At 35.9% G+C, this 27403-nt stretch overlaps 1 protein-coding gene across 1 annotated transcript; it reads left to right on the plus strand.

The window, feature by feature from the left end:
* LOC125658969 (uncharacterized) lies at window positions 1-27145 on the plus strand. Its single transcript, XM_048890446.2, has 10 exons — window positions 1-134; window positions 15022-15223; window positions 15743-15924; window positions 17463-17594; window positions 19006-19091; window positions 19768-19888; window positions 20571-20651; window positions 23258-23379; window positions 23801-24046; window positions 24547-27145. The coding sequence occupies exons 1-10, from the start codon at window positions 17-19 to the stop codon at window positions 24691-24693; spliced, it is 1437 nt and encodes a 478-aa protein (XP_048746403.1). The 5' UTR covers window positions 1-16; the 3' UTR covers window positions 24694-27145.
* The last annotated feature ends 258 nt before the right edge of the window (window positions 27146-27403 follow it).

Raw genomic sequence — 27403 nt, forward strand, 5'->3', positions numbered from 1 at the left:
CTAATTATGTCAATATATGAAAGGGGGTGTGCCCCACGAGGAATTCCGGCCTCGATTTCGATTAGCGCAGCAGACGCATTGGCTATTTGCTTGTTCTCGGTACAGCAAGATGGCAGAAGCAACAGATTCTACGTGTAAGTAGTTAATTTTTTAACGCATTACAAATCTTTATCTCTATGAAAATGACACAAATGAAGAGTGTGTGAGATAGAAAAATAAGTGATTTAATGAACACCGATTGAATTGAAAGCAAGGTAAGTTGGGATTTAATTCTTTATGGCTTTTTGTTATTCGGTTGTTTGGTTTTAGGTTATATATTTTTTCACTCCGCACTTTAAAATCAAACTTAGATATTGGAACTGTTTTACTGAAGCGGTAAATTTAGACCAAATAGGCATAAAATTTAAATGTTTTTCAAAGCAATGCGGAAATACATTCACAGCTCTCACGAAATATAAGCTTTTTTCCCGTGCGAAAGTTAAGCACACTCGGGATATTTTATATATTATTTATTTGTTTAAATAGCTTTTAAAAGATCAACATTCTATCAAAACCGGCATTATTCAGGAAAATTATTATACAACGATGAATTCTGATTGTTATTGATTTTTGTGTATGAAAAAAAAAATTTGTCAGCAAGCAAACGACATACCACAATACATTGAACAAAATACAAGGAGTCACGCCCGTTGTCGCAGTTAGTTTTTTCTGCCGTCTGTTGCAGACGGCATCCAATTTTGTCGTCTGCATCTTAGAGGTACGATAGAGGTTTTTTGATTAATTCTGTGTAGTGATGAGTGGATTATACTTTCATTGCATGTGATTACATAACATACGTTATGAGCAGCGATGCCAAACTTGTATCGGTAATGCAGTGTGAAAAAAAATTGTAATCTGGTTTAATGGGGTTTTTTTCCCCGAGACACATGTACATTAAATATGTGCTGGACTTGACTGGACGTAAATTGTTGGCGTGCGAATAATTTGACGTGCGGAATACTCCGGGCAGTCAATGTAACAAATCGTTTGACTAATCTCGTATAATACCATCACCCTAATTCAATTTGTTTCGCATCAAATCGCACTTGTATACTAATGTCTACCTGTGTGTCGCGTTAACACCCCCGGGCTAGTAACTTCTCCGCCAATGAAAAATACCATATACACTAACTATACTACATGTACTCAAAGCAATGGGGACAAATCGAGCAGTACGTTCATCTCTCTACGTAACCGTGCAGCACATCCATCCGCGGACCCTTCGAGTAGCCCTCCACACCATGGAAAGTTCAGAATTCATGGGAATTAGATAAATATTTAGAATTCCATTCGAACGCAGACCACATGACGCGTTTATATAAACTCCAAGATCACTAACCAAAGACACGTGTAAAAAATTGAGCTCTCAGTATCATTTTCTAGCCTCTGGTTTCGAGACACGGGGCGCTTTTTACAGTGTGGATTTTTAGACTCTGGAAATTTCCCCTGTATGCTGATGACAATTAGAATTATGTAACAGCGCACATACTTATTTAGTTTGAGTGCACGGTAGAGGAAAATAAATGCTTCCTAACTCCAACTGAGAATGATGAAGTGCCACTCATAATCACAAGTAGTGGCCACGGTACTTCAAAAAGAAAGAGAGAAAAAATCCCCAGAAATAATTGCAGTCATTTTTTTTAAAACTCAAATGTTATTCTGTAAGATTCATTTGCACAACTTGAACTGGTAAGATCGAAATAGTAATGGGGTTTGATCAAGCACTCCCTTGTATATTTTGAGGACATTAATTGTTAAAATTTTAAGAACTTAATTTTAAATTGTATCAAATTTACGAAAAATCCGTACCATCCACGATTGCTTTTCCACAGTTTCATACAAAGTTTCATTTTCCGCTTTTTGATCTTTCATATTGGAATAGAATTTTTAATTAGCCATTAAAGTGATTATCAATCTCATGCCTCGATGCTACAATCCATTATATAATGTTCAATATTGTGCGAACGAGAATTATGTTATCGATATAATGTACGAAGCCCCTCCGCGGTGCCTTCGTCGATTTTCATGAATATGTTAGAATTTGAAATCTCGAACTTAATCAATACGAAGCGAGATTCAAAGAGCGAATGACTCATTTAGAGATTTTTTTTTCTTCTCTCGAAATATATAAAATTTTGAGATGACTAAATCACACGGAGTGTATTAGGTATATTTCAGTTCGGAATGATCGTTTAGCGAATTTAGTTCCGTAAATCAATTAATATTTACAGTCTACTACGACAGAAGATCAAGAACAATCACAAATGAATCAGCCTAGTGACTCACGCTTCTCTGCTGCGCCAATGAATCGACAACTATCGTATTTTTTGATAAGCACTGTAATGGTTTTTGTTTATGTGTATCTAGAGCATTTTCGTATTTTTCGCATACTTTGGGATAGGCAAATACTTAAACAGAGGAGATCATCTTTATCATCCTGCTAATTGAAATGTTCAACAGTGCTTTTGGCACAGATTATTTTTTTCACCCCAGGAGATGACCCCCTCGAGTGTTATTGATAACTCTTTTCACTCGGGGAGAACACCCCTGGCATGTAATGATGTAATGTTTCAAATCCAAAGGTCGACCCCCGACTGATCTGATTCCCCAACCAGACACAGATTAATATAAATATTTAAAATTTCCATGACACATTCAATGTTGCCTTTCTAGAGTCTGTTATATTTCAACGAAGAGGCAGGATTCTCTAAATAATGATACAGCGCGAGTTGTATAGCGCGTTTTGTGGTCTAATATAATATGGAAACATTTTTTGTTCAAGGCCGCAGTGTTGCCTATCATTTGTCAATTAATTACCCGGGGCTGTTTATAACACTTGATTATGTTTGTCGACGAGTTTGTAATATTACTCCAAATGAGAGAGAGAGAGAGAGAGAGAGAGAGAGAGAGAGAGAGAGAGAGAGAGATAACCTGACAGATATAAGTATATTTATTATTGTCTTGTATTAGTAAAACAATTGTGTGTCAGAATTGTTTTTAAGTGATACACTCGACGTGAAGCAATGACCTGTTTTAGTGACTCACTGACCAAATCTTAGCCCTTGACTTTTGACGCTGCCTCTTGAGAAGCGGGGGCGTGGAGGGGGTGCGCCGATGCCACTAATTGCTGAGGACGTTAAAACAACAGAATTCATGATTCACATCATTAATCAATTTAAACCAAAAAAAAAAAAAGTAGAGCGAAAGCAATAACAATGAAGACCTGTTACAATCTCAAAAATTCCATTGATTCTTGTGGTATTTTGTGACCCTGTATTTAATGAGCAGTGTCTCTGACCAAGCTTTCTTTCATCATGTTTATGATTGTTTAGAATACCTTTATTTGTATAACATTCAGTTCTAGACATGGATTAACAGGTAAATTTAATTTCCATTTCCTGTCATACGTCTAGTAGGTGTACTCAATCAGAGCTGAAATAATGAGATATGGACTCGACCTCAGTTCGTGGGTTGATTCTTTTGTCCTCTTTTGATCTCCCAATAAATTGTAAATTATTTGACAGTCCAGGAGCAGCCGGTAGAGCTGATGGTACGGGTGTCTGACTCGACCATTATCAGACGAATTTATTTACAGGAGCATGTCAACGGCCAAGGGGGGTGTGCACACTCATCACGCTATATAAAAAGTGTGTGTCAGTGATCTGGATGATCGACCCCGCTACTTTCCCTTTAGAGAGTGTTGTATGAGGGAATGAGCGATAGGAATTCAGATAAGAGTGATAAGATAGGAATCTCTTTCTCCCTTTCTCTCTCTCCACTCTCTCTCTCTCTATCTCTCTCCAATATTCACAGATTTCCAAATACCCCCAACCTTTGTAACGCCAGATCCCTTTGTGTGAAAACTTTGACATTCTTTGTTCGGGGGCACCCAGTAATAGAGGGTTAATGATCTGGTTATTTGCTGTCTCGATAGCGGTTGCAGTATTGCCAGATGGATTCTGTTGATGAAGAGCGAAACATCTGTACTCTTGTAACGTTTCGATAAGGACGAGTAATGCTATGAATAAGTTGTCAAACCTCGTTTCAACAAAGAAATGTGAAATGAGGTTTTTCTCACGTGATTTATAGTGGTATAGGGGAATCGGTAACGGATGCTTTTTCTGATAATTAAACTCTCGTATCGACCGTCTTCTTTAATTGATGTCAACGTATGCAAATAATCACATTGGAATCACAATTGTTCAACGAGTTTCACATAAAAGTTTGAGATGTAAGAATCGTTTCGTACCATTGGCCTTTTACCCCTCATGAATTCTCTTTTTAAGTCGAATGTAAAAGAGGTGTCAGACATACGGCCTTTCCGAAATAAAACCAATTATAGTATTCTGCTGTAGAGGATTGTAAGAGTAGATCACATGTGTCTGTGTTATCAGCGCTAGTACTGATGTCTGAATGTCTTGCGTTGATGGAATATTCCTGTCAAGATGTCAAAGGAAACGTAAAACGTGGTCCACAAGGCCACATCATTCCCGTCATTCCGAAGTCTGTTATGATTTTTGTTTTCGTTCTCTTGAACATGGTCCCTGGTGTTTATCAAATGTAATTTCGACCAGACGCTTCAATCATCGACATCTGATGCGTGTCCGATCAGTTTCATGCTCTCTTGGAGGGTGTTGAGGGGCATGCGTACTTTTACTTGAAGCCAGCAGACCGCAAGACGAGATTATGCAGACTGTCTGTTTCCACACATACAGATATATGTGTATATATATATATTTGAACTGCTTTACATTTTAAATTGCTCATGATGAAATTACTTAAAATAATTCAAGCAAGTTGTAAGTAATTCTGTTCCAGAATTATTATAGGAATTATACGCACATATATAGGTCCTTCCTAGAATCAAGCGGGTAGACTGCTGGCACTGTAGCATCGTTTTACAAGGGAGAGGGGGTGGGGGGTAGAGGAGAAGCTGATTTCACGATATTGTCTATAGTTTTCGACAATCTTATTTAGAAAAAATTAAAATCCTCAATCCAGAAGAGTAGCGTTCGTGCTTCACCACATGGGGGTTTTATTCACCAGTTCAAGCTTGACATCTTTTACCGATTAAACCCACTTTTTAAAAAAAGTGGGGGTGGGGATCATCCAATATTAATAATTTTGAATTAAATAAACGTTGTAAAAATTTAAAAGGGGGCAGATCATGACCCCCACCCCCAACATTTGGTTCTACGAGGCTGGGTTTAATACGCCACGCATGTGCTTAGTCAAGTTCTACAGTCTGTGGGACCTTCACAAACAGGAAGCGATACTTGTGATCAGGACCGCGAGGCCTTTGTACATAGGTTGTTTTTTTTACACAGACCAAATTATGTTATGTAGTAAAATGCAATTGGAGGCTCGATCTATGTACACATCTTCTGGACCGCAGCATGCCTTAGTGTTTGTTTAGGACGCCGATACATAACCCCGCTATGACATGTCTGTCAAATTGTCCATTAACGCTGTCATTTCTGCCCATAATGCATTACTATGTGCTATGACCTGCGGGCGACGCGCGACCATAGCATGAGGTTGTCTTCCATCTTCTCTCACTGGCTGATAAATGGCGGATTCTTTCAGCATGAGCCCCCACACCAATGGATAAAGTTAATGTAAATATTTGTGGTCAATTTGGTTTAGCTTGATACTATTTTTTTCATATCAAGAATGAGGACAAAAGAGTGTGCTATTATAACTGCTCCTTTCCCCCACAAAACAACACAGGATAAAACGTTGGATCCTCCCATCGTGTGCTCGTACTGCTGCCAACTACATCATTAATTCATAATCATAGTACTAGTATTTGGGGGGAATGGGTGAATGAACTTTAAGATAAAGGGAGATAATTATCTAGTGGTTGGAATTCTGTCTTTGTCGTAGTTTATTTTCATTGTACAAACTGTTTGTAGTAGAGTTGCGTGTTCATCGAGAGTGTGACCAATTATGTTAATCAGTTTGACTTCGACCCGATTTCCGCAAATTAAAACAGAAAGCTATTTCCAGCACATGCTGCACATGTTTCTCGTTTTCAGTTGTAGCAATTGTTGTTTAATTTGATGTCAGTTGTGGAGAATAACGCTTTTCAACATTTTATTGATTTTTGAAAAACGAGACTATTGGGTTTTATGTTTTTGGAACAAAAATCATTCAGGAGGAGATTTTGGCGCAGACTGGGTTTCAAAGAGTTGATTGTCACTTCGCATCAATCTGAAGTTTTCCAGACTTCGAAAAAAAACAACCGTCAAAACAAACATTGTACTTGTTTGTTTAAAGAGTCTGTTACACGGCATATGGAAGACTGATAATTGAAGCCTATAAAGTTTGTAAACGCTTCTTCGTGATCTTCGAGGCTTTCTTTGTTTTGGACTCTTAACATCTTTATTTTTTAACAAAAACATTTGGGAATTTTGTTAACGAGTTTGGTTTCGGACAGAAATCTTTGTCAACTTCGTTAACGAGTTTGGTTTCGGACACAAAGCTTAGACAAACATTGGTTTTTGGTGTTGGAGCCGAAACTTTGATCTTAAAAAGACTCTTAGCTTTCCAAGAGCCTTTCTGCTTTTATTGTCATTGTTCGGGATCGGTTCTAATGTTTGGAAAGTTTTACACCTCTTGAGTAATTTTTGGGGGGATGGGAAGGAAGGATTTCAACATTTAGATATCCATTTGATAGAGAAAACAAAAATCAAAGTAGTTATACTTAGTGATGTCACTACATTCTAGTTACTTAGTGATGTCATAAGATGCATTCTAGTTTACCTAGTGATGTTATAAGATACATTCTAGTATACTTAGTGATGTCATAAGATGCATTCTAGTTTACCTAGTGATGTTATAAGATACATTCTAGTATACTTAGTGATGTCATAAGATGCATTCTAGTTTACCTAGTGATGTCATAAGATACATTCTAGTTTACTTAGTGATATCATAAGATGCATTCTAGTTTATCTAGTGATGTTATAAGATACATTCTAGTATACTTAGTGATGTCATAAGATGCATTCTAGTTTACTTAGTGATGTCATAAGATACATTCTAGTTACTTAGTGATGTCATAAGATACATTCTAGTTACTTAGTGATGTCATAAGATGCATTCTAGTTTACTTAGTGATGTCATAAGATACATTCTAGTTTACTTAGTGATGTCATAAGATACATTCTAGTTTACCTAGTGATGTCATAAGATACATTCTAGTTTACTTAGTGATGTCATAAGATGCATTCTAGTTTACCTAGTGATGTCATAAGATGCATTCTAGTATACTTAGTGATGTCATAAGATACATTCTAGTTACTTAGTGATGTCATAAGATACATTCTAGTTTACTTAGTGATGTCATAAGATACATTCTAGTTTACCTAGTGATGTCATAAGATACATTCTAGTTTACCTAGTGATGTCATAAGATACATTCTAGTTTACTTAGTGATGTCATAAGATGCATTCTAGTTTACTTAGTGATGTCATAAGATACATTTTAGTTTACCTAGTGATGTCATAAGATACATTCTAGTTTACTTAGTGATGTCATAAGATGCATTCTAGTTTACCTAGTGATATCATAAGATGCATTCTAGTTTACTTAGTGATGTCATAAGATGCATTCTAGTTTACTTAGTGATGTCATAAGATGCATTCTAGTTTACCTAGTGATGTCATAAGATACATTCCAGTTTACTTAGTGATGTCATAAGATACATTCTAGTTTACTTAGTGATGTCATAAGATACATTCTAGTTTACTTAGTGATGTCATAAGATGCATTCTAGTTTACTTAGTGATGTCATAAGATTCATTCTAGTTTACCTAGTGATGTCATAAGATGCATTCTAGTTTACCTAGTGATGTCATAAGATGCATTCTAGTTTACTCAGTGATGTCATAAGATACATTCTAGTTTACTTAGTGATGTAATAAGAAAACATTCTAGTTTACTTAGTGATGTCATAAGATACATTCTATGCCTATTCTTGGAGAATTAGTCAGTAAAATGGGAATATTGATTTCAGTAGTTCTTTGTGCTAGAATCTTTGGTTTCAGTAGTTCTTTGTGCTAGAATCTTTGATTTCAGTAGTTCTTTGTGCTAGAATCTTTGATTTCAGTAGTTCTTTGTAACCAAAGATTTTCTTGATTGGAAGCGACAGCCTTCGTGGAAAGACACATAACTGTGAAAATCACTTTTGACATAGAATTAGAATATTCATCTCCATTATCCAGAAACATGGAGAACTTCGTCCAAACCAAGAGCCTTTATCGTGTGATATGTGGTTATGTAAATTAGACGACATTACAGCTACACGGAATCTGGACTCCTTGATCCAGTGAACTCCTAGGGAATGCTAGCACTAAAACAGAAATCTGAAACCCATTTGTATAGGCACTATCGAGTTTTATAAGAGGCTTTTTTTCACAAGTGGTTTTGTTCTATTTTCCCTTGCGTGTCTGTAAGCGTTGTACTCTGTACACACAAACGGTGTGCAAAATATGAAAATATGATTCGTAGAGTAGATATGTTTTATTTTTTTCTGATAACCGACTGCTTATCATTGAATTTGTTTGACAAGTTGGAAAGATTCTAAAACAGCGTTTTTAAAGCGATCATCTTATCAAGAGCGTTTAGGATGTACATAGGTTAAACGTCTTAGTAAAGATTCGGGTTACGGTGAAGATGAATGAAATTAGAGAGAATGTCACTTTTAAATCCTTACAGTACCCCCCGAGGATCATGTTTTCTACAATGAAAATTTCTCCTGCTTACTAGAGCATAATGGCCTGGGAAAATAAATATCAAATGAGTGAGGTCAACGGTTACAGATCCAAATTTATGGAAAAGTTGACCAAAAAAAATCCTCTGTTTGCAGAGGAGGGAGTGGTCATCGAAGAGGCGTTTATGTACATGAAAATAAGCCAGAATTTTCATACTGGACAACGCACGAAGAGCGCCAATGATGCCTGATAGGACCCATCGCTCTTGAAGAAAAAATAATACAACAATAGAATTCCTTGATGCGTAGTGATGAACACCATAGATCATTAGGTTAAAATGGGCGTGGCAGACAATGGTCAAATAACTCCACAAAAAGAGGTGGTTTATGAAGACGTCATGATTTTTACCCGATTGTCTATTGTTTCATACGTTTAAGTAAGTTTCCCTGCTGTCAGAATAGAGTAGGGATGGCTACAATCTCTGGAAAGGGCCCTATAAGCGAGGTTTATCTGAATCACGATATCGGGCTCATTCAGAATTCCAGGAATTCGGAAATAATGAACTAGAAATATCTTTATTATAGTAAAACGAACGCAGAACGATAGATATGTCCCAGACAAGGCTGAATACCTGTGGTCGAGACGTCATAACTGTCATTTGTTTATTCGGCTTATGCACACATCTGTCGAACATGTCATCGACACAGACTTTTTGTGTCACTAAAAAAAATCATCAATTCCTTGAAATGTAGCCACTTGTATTGATGTAGATTAAAAGATCTCATGGTTGTCTGAGATAATTTTTATCTCAGTCTGACCTTGCGATTCTTTAAGATCACGTACTTCTTCCCTCTAAAAGAACGAATGAAAAAATCGATCTCTGGAGATGCAATGCATGTTTCTGTCAAAGAGAGGTTGCAGTGGTTCGTTGTATTGAAAATAATTACTGTTTTCTCATAGCAGACGAAACAAAGACGAGATGAGAAAACACTGCTGCATGAATATTTTATGAAATTAATGTACTTTATCGTTAGTTTCATCAATAGCTGTTGCAAAGACGATATTGGCTGAACGATTAGGGCCAAATTACAGTACACTGGTTGCATCTTTTCTACGAGGAGTCGACGACCTTAGGAGGAACTGCGATTCTCCCCCTTAATCTACATATATATGCGTCTCCCCTGTACAGCGCCCATGAGTATTGAACAAAGAGTGTTTAACCATCTGTATATATTGATTTCCATAAACATTAATTGAGACAAGGGGTTCTCCTGGGATTTGGACCAGACGCGGTCCATATTCTATTCCACGTTATGTTCGGCGCCATTGACGGTCTGTTGACCTTTTGCTCCATATAGTCAGAATCATTTGATTATTTATGTCTATATACGTAACTGCATGCTGAAAATAGCGAATAGTCAAAGTACAAGCGCAGCAGATTTGTGTAATGATGAACTTGTCACATTATGAAGAAGAGTGTGATTCAGTGCTGCATGTGATCAGTGACCAGACTCCGTGTTAAACTTGTTGATCTCATTTGATACCATCTCTTACTGTAGCGTATAATCCTCCAGCTATGAATCCTAGGCAACAGGGGCCAAAACCCCGTGAATTTATTAATTACAAGTTTTGCATTATAATGCAATGGAATATATTTCTCTACAATTTTTCGGTCTTAATTGAAAAGATGCGATCATTTGTAATGGTCTCTCTGATACAATCTCCGAGGAGTAACCTTAGATGACCTCACATAAACCAAGTGTTTATTGCCAGAGCGCATGCTGACCCTCACGCGTGAAACATGCCAAGACAGTCATTAAATAACCACATTAGTCTGAAGTGGCTCTCAAACGAGACCATTGGAAACAGTGAGAGAAAACCTAATTCACAATAAACAAATCAACAATTGATAGTTGTTTTAGTATTTTTCGGACATAATTTGTCTCCGCCCAACATTTTTTAAGGTGGAGCGAGGAACGTATTTATAACATTGAAATAGTTACGTGCAAGAGGCATTAGAAGTCGAGTTCCTGTCTTGACAACAATCGGCATTGTGAGCTATAAGTAGAAGACTTAGGGAGGTATTTTATGTACCTATCTCACGAGAGATCCTAACCTATTTCTTCGTCGTCTTCTCACATCTTGACAAGTCTCATTAATATATCTTTGTTTGTCATCTCTTTGTTTCCTTCGGTTCCCATGCTATCCTCTTGTTATGTATAATGACAAAACAAGTGAAGACGTGCATCATCAACAATCTGTGTTGTAGTCTCAGAATTCAACACGTACTGCTGCTGTCACGTGACATGGTTCCCACGTAATACAATCGAGTACGACTCAAGTTGTCACCATTTGTTTCCAATTACACACACTGTAACATAAATGACCCTTGTACCGTACGAGATAACCTAAATGTTGTCAAAGGCTGGTGGGACGGGGTTGTACCTCAAACACACGCGTACAGTATTTTTTGGAGCGAACATACGATTCAGTTAATGTTAGATTAATCAGGTCTTTTTAACACTGTATTCAGTCAGTCTCTGTAAACATTTGAAACTTACAAGGTCACGTGAGATTCCAGACGTGTTTTGATATCTTACTTTAAGAATCCTTGAGCTCTTAGTCTCATGTTATTTTACGAAATACTCGCACCTGTTCACTGGTGATAATAATGATAATTATAAAGTTCGCGTTTGAATTAATCGTCATATTTAGAATTCAGTCCGGGGAAATATATATGTTCATAGATCGCATGGAGATCATAAAAAAATGTTTTGACGTGCGCTTTGCTGGAGTTTTCTCAAAACACCATTATCTCCGGTGCACTTTGAAACAATCACTATTGTATCACGGTTGCATTTTTGAGCCTTTGCAATTAAACTTCCATAAACATTCCCAAGTAGGCAGTTGTTCTTTTCACAAACGTCAGCGTTTATATTTCAACTCTTCTTTTCTGTTAAATGTCTTCACGAAAACAAAAAAAACGATTTCTGTGTGAGAAACTGTTTATCTTTCTAAAAATTATTTGTTTTTCTGGAAGGGCGATAGTGGGGAATATAGGCCTCTGGCAAAAAAAAAAAGCTAATGTTCCTTCATATTAAATTGCATGCATTTTACTGACACTAATATCTCTAGCAACAAACGTGTACGGATATGTGCATTTCACTTATTTGTTTAAAAATATTCCCCGGAGTCGAAAGAAATATTACAAATGAAATTTGATGCTGGTCAAGTTTCATTCAGAATGCCCGACTTGCACATGGGAAACCGACATGCAACAAAACAAGTGCAGAAATAAATCTACAAGTGTCAGAAGTTGAAATCAATTGAAATCATGGCATTTACAATAGTAACGAGATATTTACAGGTGTGAATGCTTGATTTTACGTCGAGAAAACAGACATGGCATGCTCTAATGGTAGTCGATAGAAAATCAGACACAGCAGCCCCGTGATGTGATAAAACGTATCCCCTATGAATAAAATTTGCTGTAAAATAGCTGTGCAATCCAGAAATGCAGCGATAGTTAAGAGTATTGATTTCTACCGGAAGCAGGGATCTAAGCATACCAAACGAATGCATTCCGACAAACCTCCTGATAGCAGGGACCGCCACGTAGATCGCAGTCCGTTTCTTGAACATGGTCTTCTAAATAGTAAAATTAGAACCCAGGGGACGTTTTATTTGTAAATTGAATAAAAAAAGTTAGCCTACCTGATTGAAACAAGGCCATGAAAATATATTATACTGTAAGATTATTGCCAAAGTTTGAAGACTTTTAAATAAGTTATGAATGAAATGGATGAAGCATTTTTGTGTATGTGTCGTTGAGGGATTTAGAAAACATTAAACCCTCTCTACAACTATCAAAATACTTGACCAACTTAGAAACAGCACCACGGCGTAAATGTCAACTTCATGTGATTGAGGATGCAATTATGAAATAGCAATTTGCTTCCGGGGAATGTTGAACAGCCTACCAGTTTAACTCCCATCGAGATCTTGTTACAAACTTTCCTGTAAAATGACTTCCTCTTAAAACTTATATGGACGATTTAGGCCCCATCTCTCTCTTTAGAGAATTTGACCCCATTTCTCTATCTTTCTCTCCATTGCAAAATCTAGAATTCATGAATCATCTTATTGCTGCCCGAGCACCAAAGACCGTAAAAGCAGACCCAGTTGAACTCCATTTTAGTTTTACGCAAGCATTCGTAAATATTATTGCTGCCGGATCGCAAAAGAGTCCAATCAGATGATATATGTATGCAACAGTCCTCTACAGTCTCTATCACATATAAAAATTCCACAGCAATTATAGTATAGTTATTGATTCTATGTAGTCTGTATCTATTGGCAGAATGGCAACCCCAACCAAATTACAAATAAAAAACAATCGCAGACCAAAAACTTCTCGATCGACTTTAAGCGGGCTCATACAACGCATCCTTAAGGCAGGTTTGATGCAACACCAAGAGTCACACAAAGATTATGATATCCAAAGACTATCGATCGAAAAATAGAAAAATTCTAAGACATTTTTGTTGTGGATAATGGTACGACTTTGCAATCAATCACTATATTATTTAACGTCTTTTGCAGTTATATGGTTAGTTTAAAGTCCCTTGCTAAGCAGATGAATACTCGTTTTTTTCCCCCTGTAACTAGTCAGTATTTCAGAAAACAGGAAAGTTTTGAGCTTTGTTGCCATTATGTCCATAAGATACCTTGAACAGAAAAAAGGGCATATTGCTCATATTGGTGGTCCACGTCTTTTCAACACGTACACGGATTTCATAGGTCGAATGTTACACTAGGACTGGTATATACATGTATAAACACTAAAATACTAGGGTACCATATAGAACGTTCACTCGGTGTATTTTCACTTATTTCTTTAAGAAATGAATTTCATTTTTGAAAATATATAAAGGTATGAATTGCGACGCTTCACGACGACATATAAAGTAAGCTGGCGATGCTTCACGCCGACATATAAAGTAATCCGGCGACGCTTCACGCCGACATATAAAGTAAGCCGGCGACGCTTCACTCCGACATGTAAAGTAAGCCGGCTTGAAGCGGTGCAGTTCATATCCTCATGATTTTTTTTCAAATATGAAATAAATTTCTTGTATACTACATTCTGGTTTCTTTCCTGACGGAATTCACAGCCGTTATAATGGACGCACTATATTTATCAAGATTCATACACGCATTGCTCACAACTGCAACGTATTCATGAAGAAATGGCGATCATTACAATTTGTAGAGACGTCAAAGGCAAAATAAATATACTGAGATAAATATATCCTGGTGTCTGCATATTCTCCTAAACCTTCCGTTGTAGGTTGTTGTTGGCCCAGCCTCTGACAAGTCTTTTCCTGAATCTCAGTTTAATTAAATATCGAAATAAAAATCATATTAACTACCATTCTGTTTCTCATAATTTTGACCAAAGTTGAATCGCATTTAGAAAAGCATGCTCATAATTTCCTTGAGTTATTGGAGCATGCAGTCTTCGATTCCTTAGCGACTCCGCCATGGTTTACGTAGGTGATTCATAGTTTCTGTCGCCGGGTCGCTGCTGATCGAGGTGTACAGAACGGCAAGAAAACTAAATCTATAGCGCAGTGAAGCAGCAATCGCTCTCGTTTTATGTCGGCATTACACAACTTCATTGTCTGACGACTGCGGGCTGAAGGAGTCAACGTAACCGTTATTAATTCATTATATTAACCTACTAAATAAACACACCAAAAGAAATATCCTTTTATATCGACCCCACCCCTCAAGACAATGATACTGGTCCATGACTTTGGCACATAATGTACCGAGGTATTAATTGAAAAGAATGCGAGCGGAATGTGGCATCTTGACATAATTGTATCTCGACTGCGTACGAATTTTATGTTTGGTCTTGTATATTTCACGGAATGAAAACCAACACGTGTATGTTAGATAAACTCAACACACCGGCTTTATCGGTTACAGAATAAATCTATTGATTGTACTGGAGATAAGGTTATACTCATTGAAGTGAGCTTCTCAGGCGAGATTCTGATACAAAGCGGTGGAAAATAATTACATCTATAGAATTTTTTTTTTGAAGTGTGGTTGCTTTGTATGTAATGAATGTATCATATGACTTTGATATGTAAAACATTTCACTTGTAAATGAATGAATGAGTGAATGAATGAATAGGAAATGAAAAATCAGCAAGTTGATGGACTGAAATTTATGTAAAAAGTTTGATTTAACAGTGGTGCTGGTGACAGGGGCGGGGGGATTCATCGCTACCCACATCGTCAAACAGCTCCAGGAAGAGGGGTATCGCGTCAGGGGCACGCTCAGGAGTCTGGAGGACGAGGAGCGGATCAAAAAACTTAAGGAGCTCTGTCCAGACGCCAAGCATGAACTAGAATTGGTGGAGGCGGATCTAACGAAACCAGAATCCTGGGAACCGTAAGTGCTTCATTGTCTGTCAAGTTCTGTATAAACTAATGACACTACCAGAGGCACCGGAAACTTTTGACATACACTGTACTAAAAAAATTCCAAATACAGTAAAACATCCTTATAGCGAAATGCTTGGGACGAACAATTTTAATTCATTATAAATGTAAATCGTTATATATATGTACAATGAATTCATAATACGTTTTAAACAGCAAAAAATAAAAATACTTCGATGTAAGCATGAATTCATTACAAGCGTGTTTTACTTATATTTCTGTTGTGTGCAGGTAAGGTGATATTTTTATTATGTGTCCGTAATTTCGTTCATTTGCTGATGGCAGGTAACTTGGAAGTTACGGCTGAAAGGCCGAGTACGGAATATTCATTTGACAGATGCCCGTTTTCGTGATCTATGATATCCGATTAAACTGCGAGTGGATGGATAATTTGAAATCTGCTTCCTCTTCTTAATAAACTTACCATAAAAATATCATCCGGTGGTTTACCTTTTGTTTTCTGTTTCAGAGCTGTTAAGGATGTCACATACGTTATACACGTGGCTAGCCCCTTCCCAGCTCAGTCACCAAAGGACGAAACTGAGCTCATTCAGCCAGCCGTAGAAGGCACCCAGGCGGTACTCAAGGCATGCGTAGCTGCGAAATCAGTCAAGCGTGTCGTCTTGACTAGCTCGTGTGCTGCTGTGGGATGTAAGTAATGCTTTATTATCAACACCAAGTGCTCTGTGATAATTGTGTAACTTTGTTTGATCTTTTGATGACGTTGACAATCCTCTCAGTCCACAAGGTCTTCAATTTATCAACTTTGACGTAGTATCGTTACTCGTAACATCCTTTTCCACTTTCACATAGCATAAATTGTCCACTTCGACGTAGCTCCAATTTCCAATTTGACATTGCATCAATTTTTTACTGTATCCTAACGATAAAAATAACAAATCAGAAACGTGACCTTGCCTAGTCACCATGGTTTTGGAGGACTCATGTGTATATTTCTTCAAAATCCACATGACTCCACGTTCGTAAAGACGCATTTCTATTATTGACGTAATCAACGTTCTCTCCGGGTCACTAGGCATAGGTAAATGTAAAGGTGTTTCGCGGTATTAGGAGGGGGAGGGGTCGTGAGCAACAGGGTGCGTCAAGTGCTCATTACTGGGTTGTGGTTCTCACTAGATGTCAGTTTGCAATGAGTTCAATCTACGTTGTAAGGGTGCTTACCAAGTCTATGACACGCCAGTTTATGTCACGTTCTGAACATTTTGTATAAATACTGGATTAAACCACATTGTATGAACCGATGAAGTAGAGTGATATATGCATACCTCTGCCATATTGTGATGTACCCATAAGTTGTGCATGAAACTCAGAAATAAACTTTTCAAGCGTGATTTTGCATAGATACCGTGTATATAAAGGAGACATTTGCGCTTTTTTATTTCAGTTAGTCCAAGAAAAAACAACCTCACGAAAGCACATTTGCTGCCTTCGAAAGTTTGTGTAACATATTCCTAAAGGATTACAAGCGTTTATATGATTCCGCAGCGGGTTGAATTGCTTCTTTACGATGAATAAAACATCAAGTTGATATTCAGATAAGAACAGAAAACTCACCGGCTGGTATGACGCAAGTTGACAGTCGCTGAAAACAAATCGATAGAGTCCCATTTTAGACTATGACAAACAATTATATCGGAGTTTTTCCGAGTATATAGAGCGCCGTGCATTAGTGTATGATGCGAACAATCAAAATGCAGCAATTTGCCATACATTTGTTAGCAATGCAAATGTCATGACGAATTCTAAAATTCTGTGGAAACTAAGTACTAACGTTTTTGGTATGACAAGTATCACAGATATATATCTTTAGTTTTTCCAATGTAAATGGTCCCGTGAGGATCCGGGTTAGAATAGGTCCTCAGTACCCCTTGCGTATCGTAAGAGGCGACTATATGGGGCGGTCCTTCGGATGAGAACGCAGAATACGAGGCCCCGTGTCACAGCAGGTGTGGCACGTTAAAGATCCCTCCCTGCTCAAAGGCCGTAAGCGCCGAGCATAGGCATAGATTTTGCACCGGCAATGGTGACGTCTCCATATGAGTGAAAAATTCTCGCGAGGGACGTTAAACAGTGTAAAACCAATGCAAATGCTTTGTTTTACACTTACCAATTAAGATAATGGTATGATCGGACCTGTCATGAGATATATACAAGTATTGTCATTCCAGGGGGGCCAGGTGCTGACACCAGTAAAACCTTCACAGAGGAAGACTGGATGGAAGCAGAAAAGCTGAACGCCTACGGCAAAAGCAAAACGCTTGCTGAGAAAGCCGCCTGGGATTACGTCAAAGAACTTCCGGGTACGTCAGCAGACGATAGTTATTTCTGTACAGTTAATGTTCATGCATTGCGACGTATTGTCTATATTTTGCACATTTAAGAAATAAATTCCATTTTTGCAAATACATGAGGGTGTGAACTGCAACACTTCATCCACACCGGAGTACTTTTAACGAAGCGCTATAACGCGCTTCATGAAGTATGCCGACGTATAGTGTTGCAGTTTGACATACCCTTAGTATTTTCTTATATTTCACTTTATTTCTGTGGGAATTCGCAGCTGTTGAAATAGACGTACTTTATTTTTTCTGTATCCATGCGCACATTGTTTACAACCGTAGCGCGTTTAAGAGGAAATGACCATTTTACAATTTGTAGAAATATCAAAGGCAAACTCATTGTAAATGTAGATATATTTTTCATAAGGGCGAATACAGTTTACTAAAGATTGACAAAAATTATCTGATATCTTCGACTGTTGTATTATTTTCAATCTGTATCACAGATTTTAAAATATATACTGGTATATAAAACGGACGCATTTAATAAAAGTTAAAAAAAAATTGAAATCAACACTGCATATTGCTGGAGGAACAATAACATGCGAACCATGGTGTTTTGTTGTTGTTGGTTGTTTTTTTTTTTTTTTTACATATATATATATACGTGACAATTTAGCCGTGCACGCAGAACGTATCATCTATTTCATCCTCTCCTAGTTGTGCCTTAAGGTTTTTGATTCGGTAGTTGCCAAAATACAAACGTCCACTTTGTTTGTAAACATTCACAAATGAGAGAGCAGCGGGGCATTAGTTATAATGAACACGGTATTGCACATGTAGTTTCAGCCAGGTGGCATATGTTAGAAGTGCATGAAGCATTTATCAATGCAAAACCCGCACAAATAGCATACATCGAGATTTTTACGACTCCAGCTAACATGTGAGCAAATTTTGTTCAGTTCAAATGTTCAGCGACAAGAAATACTAGTCGAATGTAGTATACGTCACCTGTAAATGATAATTGTTTATTAACAACATCGATACCAGAGGTGGATCTAAATGGGGTATGGGGGTTGAACCCCCCCCCTACCCCACCACCACGACCATTGATAAAATATTTTTAAAAAGATGATTTTTCGTCAATTTTGGGTCATTAATTCCTCTGTTGTGTGCATTTCCTAAAAAGTTGGAGGAGGCAACTGCATTCTCCGTCTGTATGGAATTATTTAACCAACTGCTTTTCCTGCATGTTGAGTGCGAAAAGTTCGCGACTTCCGTAAACAGACTTGGAATTGATGAGCTGTTGTTTGGGTTTATTATGTAATATACAGCAATTGTCGTTTATTTGTTTACAATGCCTGAACATCGGTTTTGTTTTGGGTTTTTTTTCTCTCTTCTATTTGATTGATGGTTGTTTTTCTCTGTTCAGATGAAGACAAGATAGAATTGGCTGTCATCAACCCAGCGTATGTGATGGGACCTGTCATAAATGGGTCATTGTGTACTAGTTCTGAAGTAAGTGGGTCAAATAAACAAAAAAACAAAACCAGTCCATAAAATCGCGTACATATTTATCATATTTCAAAATTTAGGGGTGTGTAAAGGCGGCACGCATTCCCTGCATATTTGTGTTGTAGTTTTTATAGGAATGAAGAACATCTGTTTGTGATAGCTTAATGAGAAGACTAAAATGTCACGATTAAATTACCAACATTATTTAGGACTGTAAAGTATGAGCTCTAAATCTAAAAAAATTATTTTGTTGTAAAAATGTGCCATTGTGTTAGTTTTGTATGTAACTTTAACCGTAATCATTGATAAAATTAAAATTAAGTTTCACTGATAAAATTAAAACTAAGTTTAAGATTTTGTCAAAATAAAAGATTTCGGTCCTATTGAATATACATATAGCATTACATGTATATAGAAATCAAGTTTTGTACGGAAAGACAATAATGTAATTTAACTTCATTCAGAACAAATTTCAAAAGTTTATTAACCTTTTATTTCCTGTCATTAAAATAGTAAATCACGATTTTGCAACAAAAATTTTCGCCACCATAATGAGAGCTTGTATTGCTTTAAAACTATACACACAAGATAGATTGAATAGTTTTATAAAACAATATACCTGTTGATTTTCGAAATGATTTCAACATGTTTCTTTTTTTTTTTTTTTTTTTTTTTTTAGGTTGTCAAGCGTATTTTAGAGCGTGAAAAACCGTTTGTTGCTAAGCTAAACTTTCCCGTCGTTGACGTTCGGGACGTTGCCGTTGCGCATGTCAAAGCTATGACGTCAGAGGAGGCTGCTGGTAAGACTGATTTGAACATAACTTTGATTGAAGTCTAAGAAATCTATGTACACTGTTTCACTGCTAAAGCAAGACTGAGAAGGAAAATAAGGTCATTTCAGTTGCATAATGAAATCTGAGATCATGTAAAGGTTAATGTCAGTTTTATAGCTCTGTAGCCTGATACAGCATTATGAGGATAAATCAAACCTTCACGTTAGAATGTTGTGCAAGGCTTGTCTTGGTCTTCAAATCATGTAAACAATAGATGTTTAGCTTGAAAACTAAAGATATATCTATATCTTGAAAACTCTAGGTGTTTCATATAGCATGGAAACTATCAAAGTATTTTAGCTAGAAAGTTATATAGGATATATATATATATAATATTGTATTGCTGGAAAACTATAGATAAATTGTATAGTTTGAAAGCTAGAGATATACTGTAGACTATGAAAGGGATGTGAAAGGATTTAAAAGGGTTATTTCTCATATCATCTTTATTGTCATTGGTCATTCTTCGTTTATATAGCATAAAAACTTTAGAGATAACGTATTGTCGGAAATCTATAGAAATATTGTTTAGCATGAAAACTTCAGATCTATTGTATTAAATTGAAAACTATATTTTACATTAGGATTTTCAAATAAGTATATTGTTTTCTAATTAATGAATGATATTGTATCCTTATCTTGTTTTTAGGCAAAAGGCATCTGATAGTGAATGCAAATGTTTGGATGAAAGAAATGGCCGTCATTTTATCTAAGGAATTCAAAACACAAGGTACTTTATGTTTAGGTGGTGAACAGATGCACAAGTTTCAACAGTTTAACATCTGAATAGTGGTTTGTATGTAAAACATAAATATGGTGAAGGTGTTTGCAGGCGATTTTCAACAGATGACACATTATGGGCTCTATGAAGTTTGTTTTTTCCTGTAAAAATCTTCCTTTTAGTATTTTGTCATTCAAGGTTCAGGAAGATAGTTTTGAATAGATTTGTTTACATGCTCAGATGTTGGTTTTTCTTCGTGACTAAACAAACAGATAAAGACCTGTTTAGAATTGAAAGAGTTAATATCACATGATTATATAACCAACTTATCGTAACGAATATATTCCCAAGCTAAATTTTCCTCGTTTTTCAATCTTTCACCAAGTTGTGATTCATATTTTATGCAAAAAATAACTGTAGGGATATATTTATACTGTCTGGTAACTTCGTAAATTTGGCATTCATGAGTATAAAAAGACGTTAAAACGCCCACGTTGCAAAAATGCAGTATATTCGCTAATTTATCAGGCTTTGAAAATAACCTCGCTACAAAAACGCTTTGATAAGTTTGACGCGATTGCCACCATTGATAAAGACATTCATAAGATGACTACTGAAGAACTAAAAGCATGCTATGAAATGTATAATGAGTCCATTCTTCGCTTCAATATTGAATGTATTTTAAAGGGAATTTTTTTTTTATTTGATAACGTTTCTGAAGGCCATTTGTCGTTAAAGGTTGCATAAACAGATTTAAAGGTGCATATGCTCCAATTTTTAACGAGCAAGACAAACAATTTCCGTATAGGGTTAGAATACCGTGCATTTATCATGCTTATTTCAATAAATACGTAAATGAGTATAAATGACTGTACCGTTGTCTAATGGAAACAGGCGGTCGCGGGTCTGCAATTATAATCATGTGTGTCTTAATTTATACAATATAGTTTTGAGGAAAGCAGTGATGCTAATATTAGCCAAATTTAAAAATGAAAATCAATTTCTTTCTGTTAGATATGTAAATACACTGAAGGATGTGATTTTTATACGCTGGTCATAGACCAGTCGTGTTGTATGTTGTAGTGAGTCTGTCAACAACTGGGGGTCAGAGAAAAACAGTATTTATAAGACTAAGATCTTCAAACTTGGTACATATTTACCCAATGTCTATTCCTTATCAAGGTCAAAGTTACATGGATAATTCAAAAGGTACAAAACAAGATAGTAACAATACTAATAACTAGAAGGCTAGGGTAACCAAAACTTAGTACATATACATATTCATTTATCACAGACAGGATGTATCAATAGTTTATGTGTGTTTGTCTGTGTTGTCTGTTCATCCATCGTTCCGTATGAAAAGGATAAAAAGAATATTCACAGGGCTATGATAATCAAAGCCTGATACACATTTCCCCGTGACTGTAGGAAGGTATCTAGTATTTCTTAAGGTCAAAGGTCAATGTCATACTTTCATGGGTATAATCACGTAGGAAGTACTTATAACGCGAGGATCATCGGGTATACATCTATCCCATGGTGGTGGTAATAATTTTCTTTTCAAGTTCAATTTCTCAAGAGAGATTTTTTCTTAAATTTGATCTTTAAGAACTAACAAATCCATGACTACCCTCCTGTCCACGTGTTAGAAAAAGAACGAAAAGAACACAGTCATGGCCATGTATGTGACTATTTCTGTACTGAATATTGGACGGGCGTATTAAAAATTGCAGTGTGAGCGTATATTGCGCTGTTGTTTACTGATTATAAGGCATGCGAGCCTGATCAAAGGGAAATAACTCGCCCAAACTGCCAGGGAAAAAATGTCAAGTCACTGTAATAATAAAATCGTTTTACAACAAAATAAAAATGAAGGCATCACAGTTTGAAATTCTAGAAATAGAATGTACGTTTTTAAATTTCTCGTAACTGGAATTTAGATATCGGTTGTAACTTTTCTTCTACGACGTGTGAGAACATAAGGAACAAGGCGGAAGAGTTGTCTCTTGCGAAATTAATAGATTGCTAAGAAAAAAATAATAAATAAAAATTAACACAGATGTTCAAATGACCAGACTTCTAATATGTTCACTAGAATGTGAGTTTTATGTAATAAATTTAATTTTTGATATACATTGGGCTTACAGCTGCACTGCGTATTTGTTAGTTGAAATATGCGCGTTATGATTCCAAGTTACCGATCAAAAAGTGCACGGACACCACTGAAACATGCGTTGCTCGCCTTGAAATAACAAAGAACATTTTTTCGGCTTATTACAAAAACACAAACAAACAAACCAGTAAAATACCCCCCCCCCCAATTTTTTTTAACCCATAAAACAAAAACAAAACAAAAAAGAAAATGGAAAAGGGGTATAAAATGAAGAAAATGAATAATAAGAACAAAATGAATGAAACTTTTTAAAATAGGCTACTGAAGAGTAGTTTACAGACATTGCCAACCAGTGCGTGCGTACGTACGTACGTACGTGCTTGCTTCCGTGCGTGCGCTCATTAAGTTTTAGTAGTAACATTCTATTACAGATGCAGGTGAAGACTACAAAGTCTAATAACTCTACACACTACTTCAGTCAGTCTCTGTTTCTTTATTTCAGGCTACAATGTGCCGACAGCAAACTGTCCTAATCCCATTCTGTGGTTGACGAGTCTGTTCGATAGAACCATCAAAATGGTCTTACCGGACATAGGAAAAGTCTATAAATTCGACAACACCAGAGTAAGATGCTTTCTTTTCTTTTGCATTTCTCATAATGATAAAGGGGAAATAAATATGACATACATTGAAATATTCTAATTTTCTATCCCATTTCGACCACTATTTTGAAATATGGGTTCCTAAGTATAAAAAGGTAGCGTTTTAAAGTAAGATGCTTCATTTTTTCTTCATTTCTCATTGTTGCTTTAAAAAAATAATTATGGCATGAATTGAAAGATTTTTTTTTAGATATGGGTGGTAGGTATTAAAAAAGTAAGCAACAATTGATAATAGTAACAAGTTTAAGATGGTAAATACCCATCTGTGCCCCTCTACAAGATTGTGAATGGAACATTACAGAGACTCTCCTTGCCCTGCCCATCCTGGACGGGGCTTAAATATCATCAAAAATGATGACGCAATGTTTAAAAATAATTTTCAGATGAAGGAAGCTCTACAGATCACTCCACGTGAGATCAAGGATACGTTGATTGACATGGCTTACAGTTTGATCGAGGCTGGTCTGGTGAAGAAAACAAAGAAATTCAAAGGACCTGGGGGCGGTGAGCAAGAAGGAGGGGAGGAAGGAGAGAAGAAGGAAGAAGGCGGTGAGACTGAGGGCGAGGAGAAACCCAAAGAGAACGGCGATGTAAAAGATGAAGATAAAAATGAAGATGACCTGAAGAAGGTAAATATCAAGGCGATATGGTGAAATACAGTACATTGTGTTGTAGCCCCGTGTTTGTTGTTCACGTACTTATCTGATATTCTAAATACTACTACTACTATCGTTCATTCATCACAATATTTCTAGCTAATTTTTCCTTAAGAATTAAGAACGCTTGATACACACAAAAATGGATGCATGGGTAGATAAATACATTTTTGGCATAGTTTGGTTGTAATAAGTACAAAGATAAAATTCCTATTAAAAACATTCTATGATGCCCTCGCTATATAACTCTATACAAATTTCCCCCACTGTTTTGGACTTAATTGAGAAATCGTGGGAAAGAATAATTATATTCATTTTACGTATAAAAACATAAATTTTAACATTTTTTTTATATAGTATGTTGGTAACAAGTGTCGTTAATTGGAATATTTTTTCACTTAAGATAAAAATGATAATATCAGAAGACAATATGTAGCAAGGCATTTTTATTAAGAAGGATAACTTTTATGTAGGAAGTAAAAGAGGAGGAAAAAACTGAAAAAATTGAAGATGTGAAAGAAGAAAAGAAGGAAGATGTAGAGGAAAAGAAAGAGGAATCAAAAGAAGAGGCAAAGACAGAGGAAAAATCAGAATCAAAGCCGGAGGAAACTGCAAAATAGACAAGATCATTGATAGGTTTACATTTATTACCATGACAATATTTTTGATAAAATTCCACATTATGCGGTAATGTTGTGAAGAATGAGTTTGAGATCTGGCGGGATTATACGTTTTGGGGGGAAGACGTGGGGAGGAATGTACAGGAACACTAGACACAAATGTGTGGGAGATTATCTGTAAGCCTAGTCATGGATTTATTGGCCGGTTTTTATTTCGTTCTCGTTTACACCAACTGAAAAAATAGACATTGAAAGGACCAATTTTTAATGAAATAAAAAAAAAGATTAAAAAAATCTATTTAGTATATTGTATATGGAGGAATTATAACTATCAAATCAAGTGCTATAAAATTGAAGATAATCCGCCATAATTCATGATATAGCCATAAATATCATAAAAAATATTCACAACATTTATTTAATGAAATCCTGCTATTGTCACGCCAAATTCTACATTTATGTTGGAGGTGCAATATTGAAGTGTTAAAATAAGAATACACAGTACTAATACTGTCAAATCTGTATTAACCAGAGACTTGCAACAAATATTTCTGAAACACAAGATTTGACTTTAACACTATGATGATGTGTCAGCAAAATAAATGTGCTTTTCACAAAAATACTCATTTATTTCATTGAGTCAGAGCTTTTTGTATTGTTTCTAGTTTTTTAATTACAATGGAGACAGGAGTCATGTAATATTCACTTAATTGTTAGCTTGAAACTTAGATTTTGTACACAAAAGTCATTTATTGACCGGTTTTGCCTTCATTTTTGCCACTTTTGCTCCGAGTCCATTAAAAATGGATCCACTCCTGTTTTGTACTGTGGTGAGCTACAACATATATATTGACTGCCTTGAAATTATTTTGTATGAATATTTTTCCCTCTCCTTTTTTTTTTCGTCACACTAATGCATATTTGAATTTTTATTTGTTGTGTGTAAAGTAAAGGATCACTTTATATTTTTAATATATATGAATAAATTTACAAGTCACTGTTACTTCCTGATTCTAAATCATCTGTGAGAAAAACAACACATTTTTGTAAAAAAGAAAAATCAAGTTGGACAGTTTTAGGAATACATGTGTATAAGATAATGTGGATTGAAGTGACAAATTATTTTCCGAAACGTACTGTACCGTAAGTTTCTAAAATCAAGGCAATCTCAATTTCTTGTGTGACATTATAAATTCCATGTGTTAATGTGTTAGTGAGAAGAAATGCAAAGGTTGTAATAAAATTTCTGGTCAGTGCTGTATGAGTTTTAGAGTTGTATATCTTTCAATAGATCTATCTCTTTATATATGTAATACTCAGCAAGTCTTTAATAGAAAATAAAAGGGATTTAGTTTGATTTAAGGTGGGTTTTTTTTAATTAATGTTTGTTTTAATATATTATTATGTGAAAAAGATGTGCTCGATTGTATTGTAGACATAAGTTTAAAAATATAGATTATAATGCCAAAGTGTTGTTATAAGATGTGTATAAAGCTTATAGACAGCCGTGTGTGGACGTTTTATGTACATCTTACTGGAAATGTTGTTCAATGCATAAACCAATCTTACAATGTAGATATGTTTTATATGTAGCCCCCACCCCCACTGTGTTATAGTAGCATGGTATGAACATTGTAGTGAAAACCAAGTACTTTATAATTCATTACTACTCTAACTAGTCCTTATGTAGCTATACTATAAAGTCATTTTATTTATTAATTGTTTATAATTTGTCATGCATGTATTTCGAGATTAGTTTATAAGTGTCCAGGTGGACTTTTATCCACCAGACATTTTTGCGTATCTCATTTACTTTTTTACAATACATCTTCAGTATTACATTTCTTTATTTGTAATTATTATTTGTAATCACATTGTAACATTCCGGAATTTGAAAGTCCACGGAATGCGTGTCATCTCTAAGGCATGGAGTCTTACGTCATCTTGTTTTAACTCTGAGAACTTTTACGTTTTTGACGAACTTGTGTATACATTTTAGCAATGGTATACAAGTTTGCCCTTAGGAGGGTTTTTGCCTGTGCTAATTCGTTTTAATACGATGGTGTTTGAAAGAATTTTGGAGTGAAACCTAATCAATTTGTATCTATTAGCATATAAAAACCAGCTTTAATCAATAATTCGTTACTTCCGTCTTGTTTAGTCACTTAATTTGCATTCTGTAAGAGTCAACTGGAGATCAAAATATTATAATCCATACAATTAATGTCTAAATTCACACAAAACATTTGACTTGCTGATTCTAATACAAAAAAGTGTTCTTTTTCTTGGAAGTTTTCAAATTGCATTGAAAATAGAAAATCACCATGGTGACCATTTTGGTCGTCATTGAAATGGTTGTGATCTCCAGTAGCGCCTACGTCATCAATGTATTGTCTGCTCAATTCAATAAATGTGCATTACTTGTCAATAAACGAGTCGATGTCCGTATCAATCCGACAGTGACGTCATTTGTGTATAGTTCTTTACCAATATTGAAATGATAGCCATTTCATCAATCTAGATAAATACAACAAGATTATTTTATGGCCAAGAATTACGACAAAAGTGAAAGTAAACATTAATTAAATTATTGAAATTTCATTTTAAGTACATAAGGGTATGAATTGCGACGCTTCACACCCGCATACTAACGCGCATCATGAACTATACCGGTGTGAAGCGTCACAGTGCATATCCTCATGGCATTTCT

This window comes from Ostrea edulis, chromosome 9 (genome assembly GCF_947568905.1).
Source record: "Ostrea edulis chromosome 9, xbOstEdul1.1, whole genome shotgun sequence".
NCBI lineage: Eukaryota > Metazoa > Mollusca > Bivalvia > Ostreida > Ostreidae > Ostrea > Ostrea edulis.

What these genes read in the sequence shown, in the direction of transcription:
- LOC125658969 (XM_048890446.2), top strand. Translation starts at nt 17, where the DNA reads ATGAAAGGGGGTGTGCCCCACGAGGAATTCCGGCCTCGATTTCGATTA. An exon ending in TTACGTCAAAGAACTTCCGG is followed by an intron (nt 17,595 to 19,005) that starts GTACGTCAGCAG and finishes TTCTCTGTTCAG; the next exon opens with ATGAAGACAAGATAGAATTG. An exon ending in ATAAATTCGACAACACCAGA is followed by an intron (nt 23,380 to 23,800) that starts GTAAGATGCTTT and finishes AATAATTTTCAG; the next exon opens with ATGAAGGAAGCTCTACAGAT.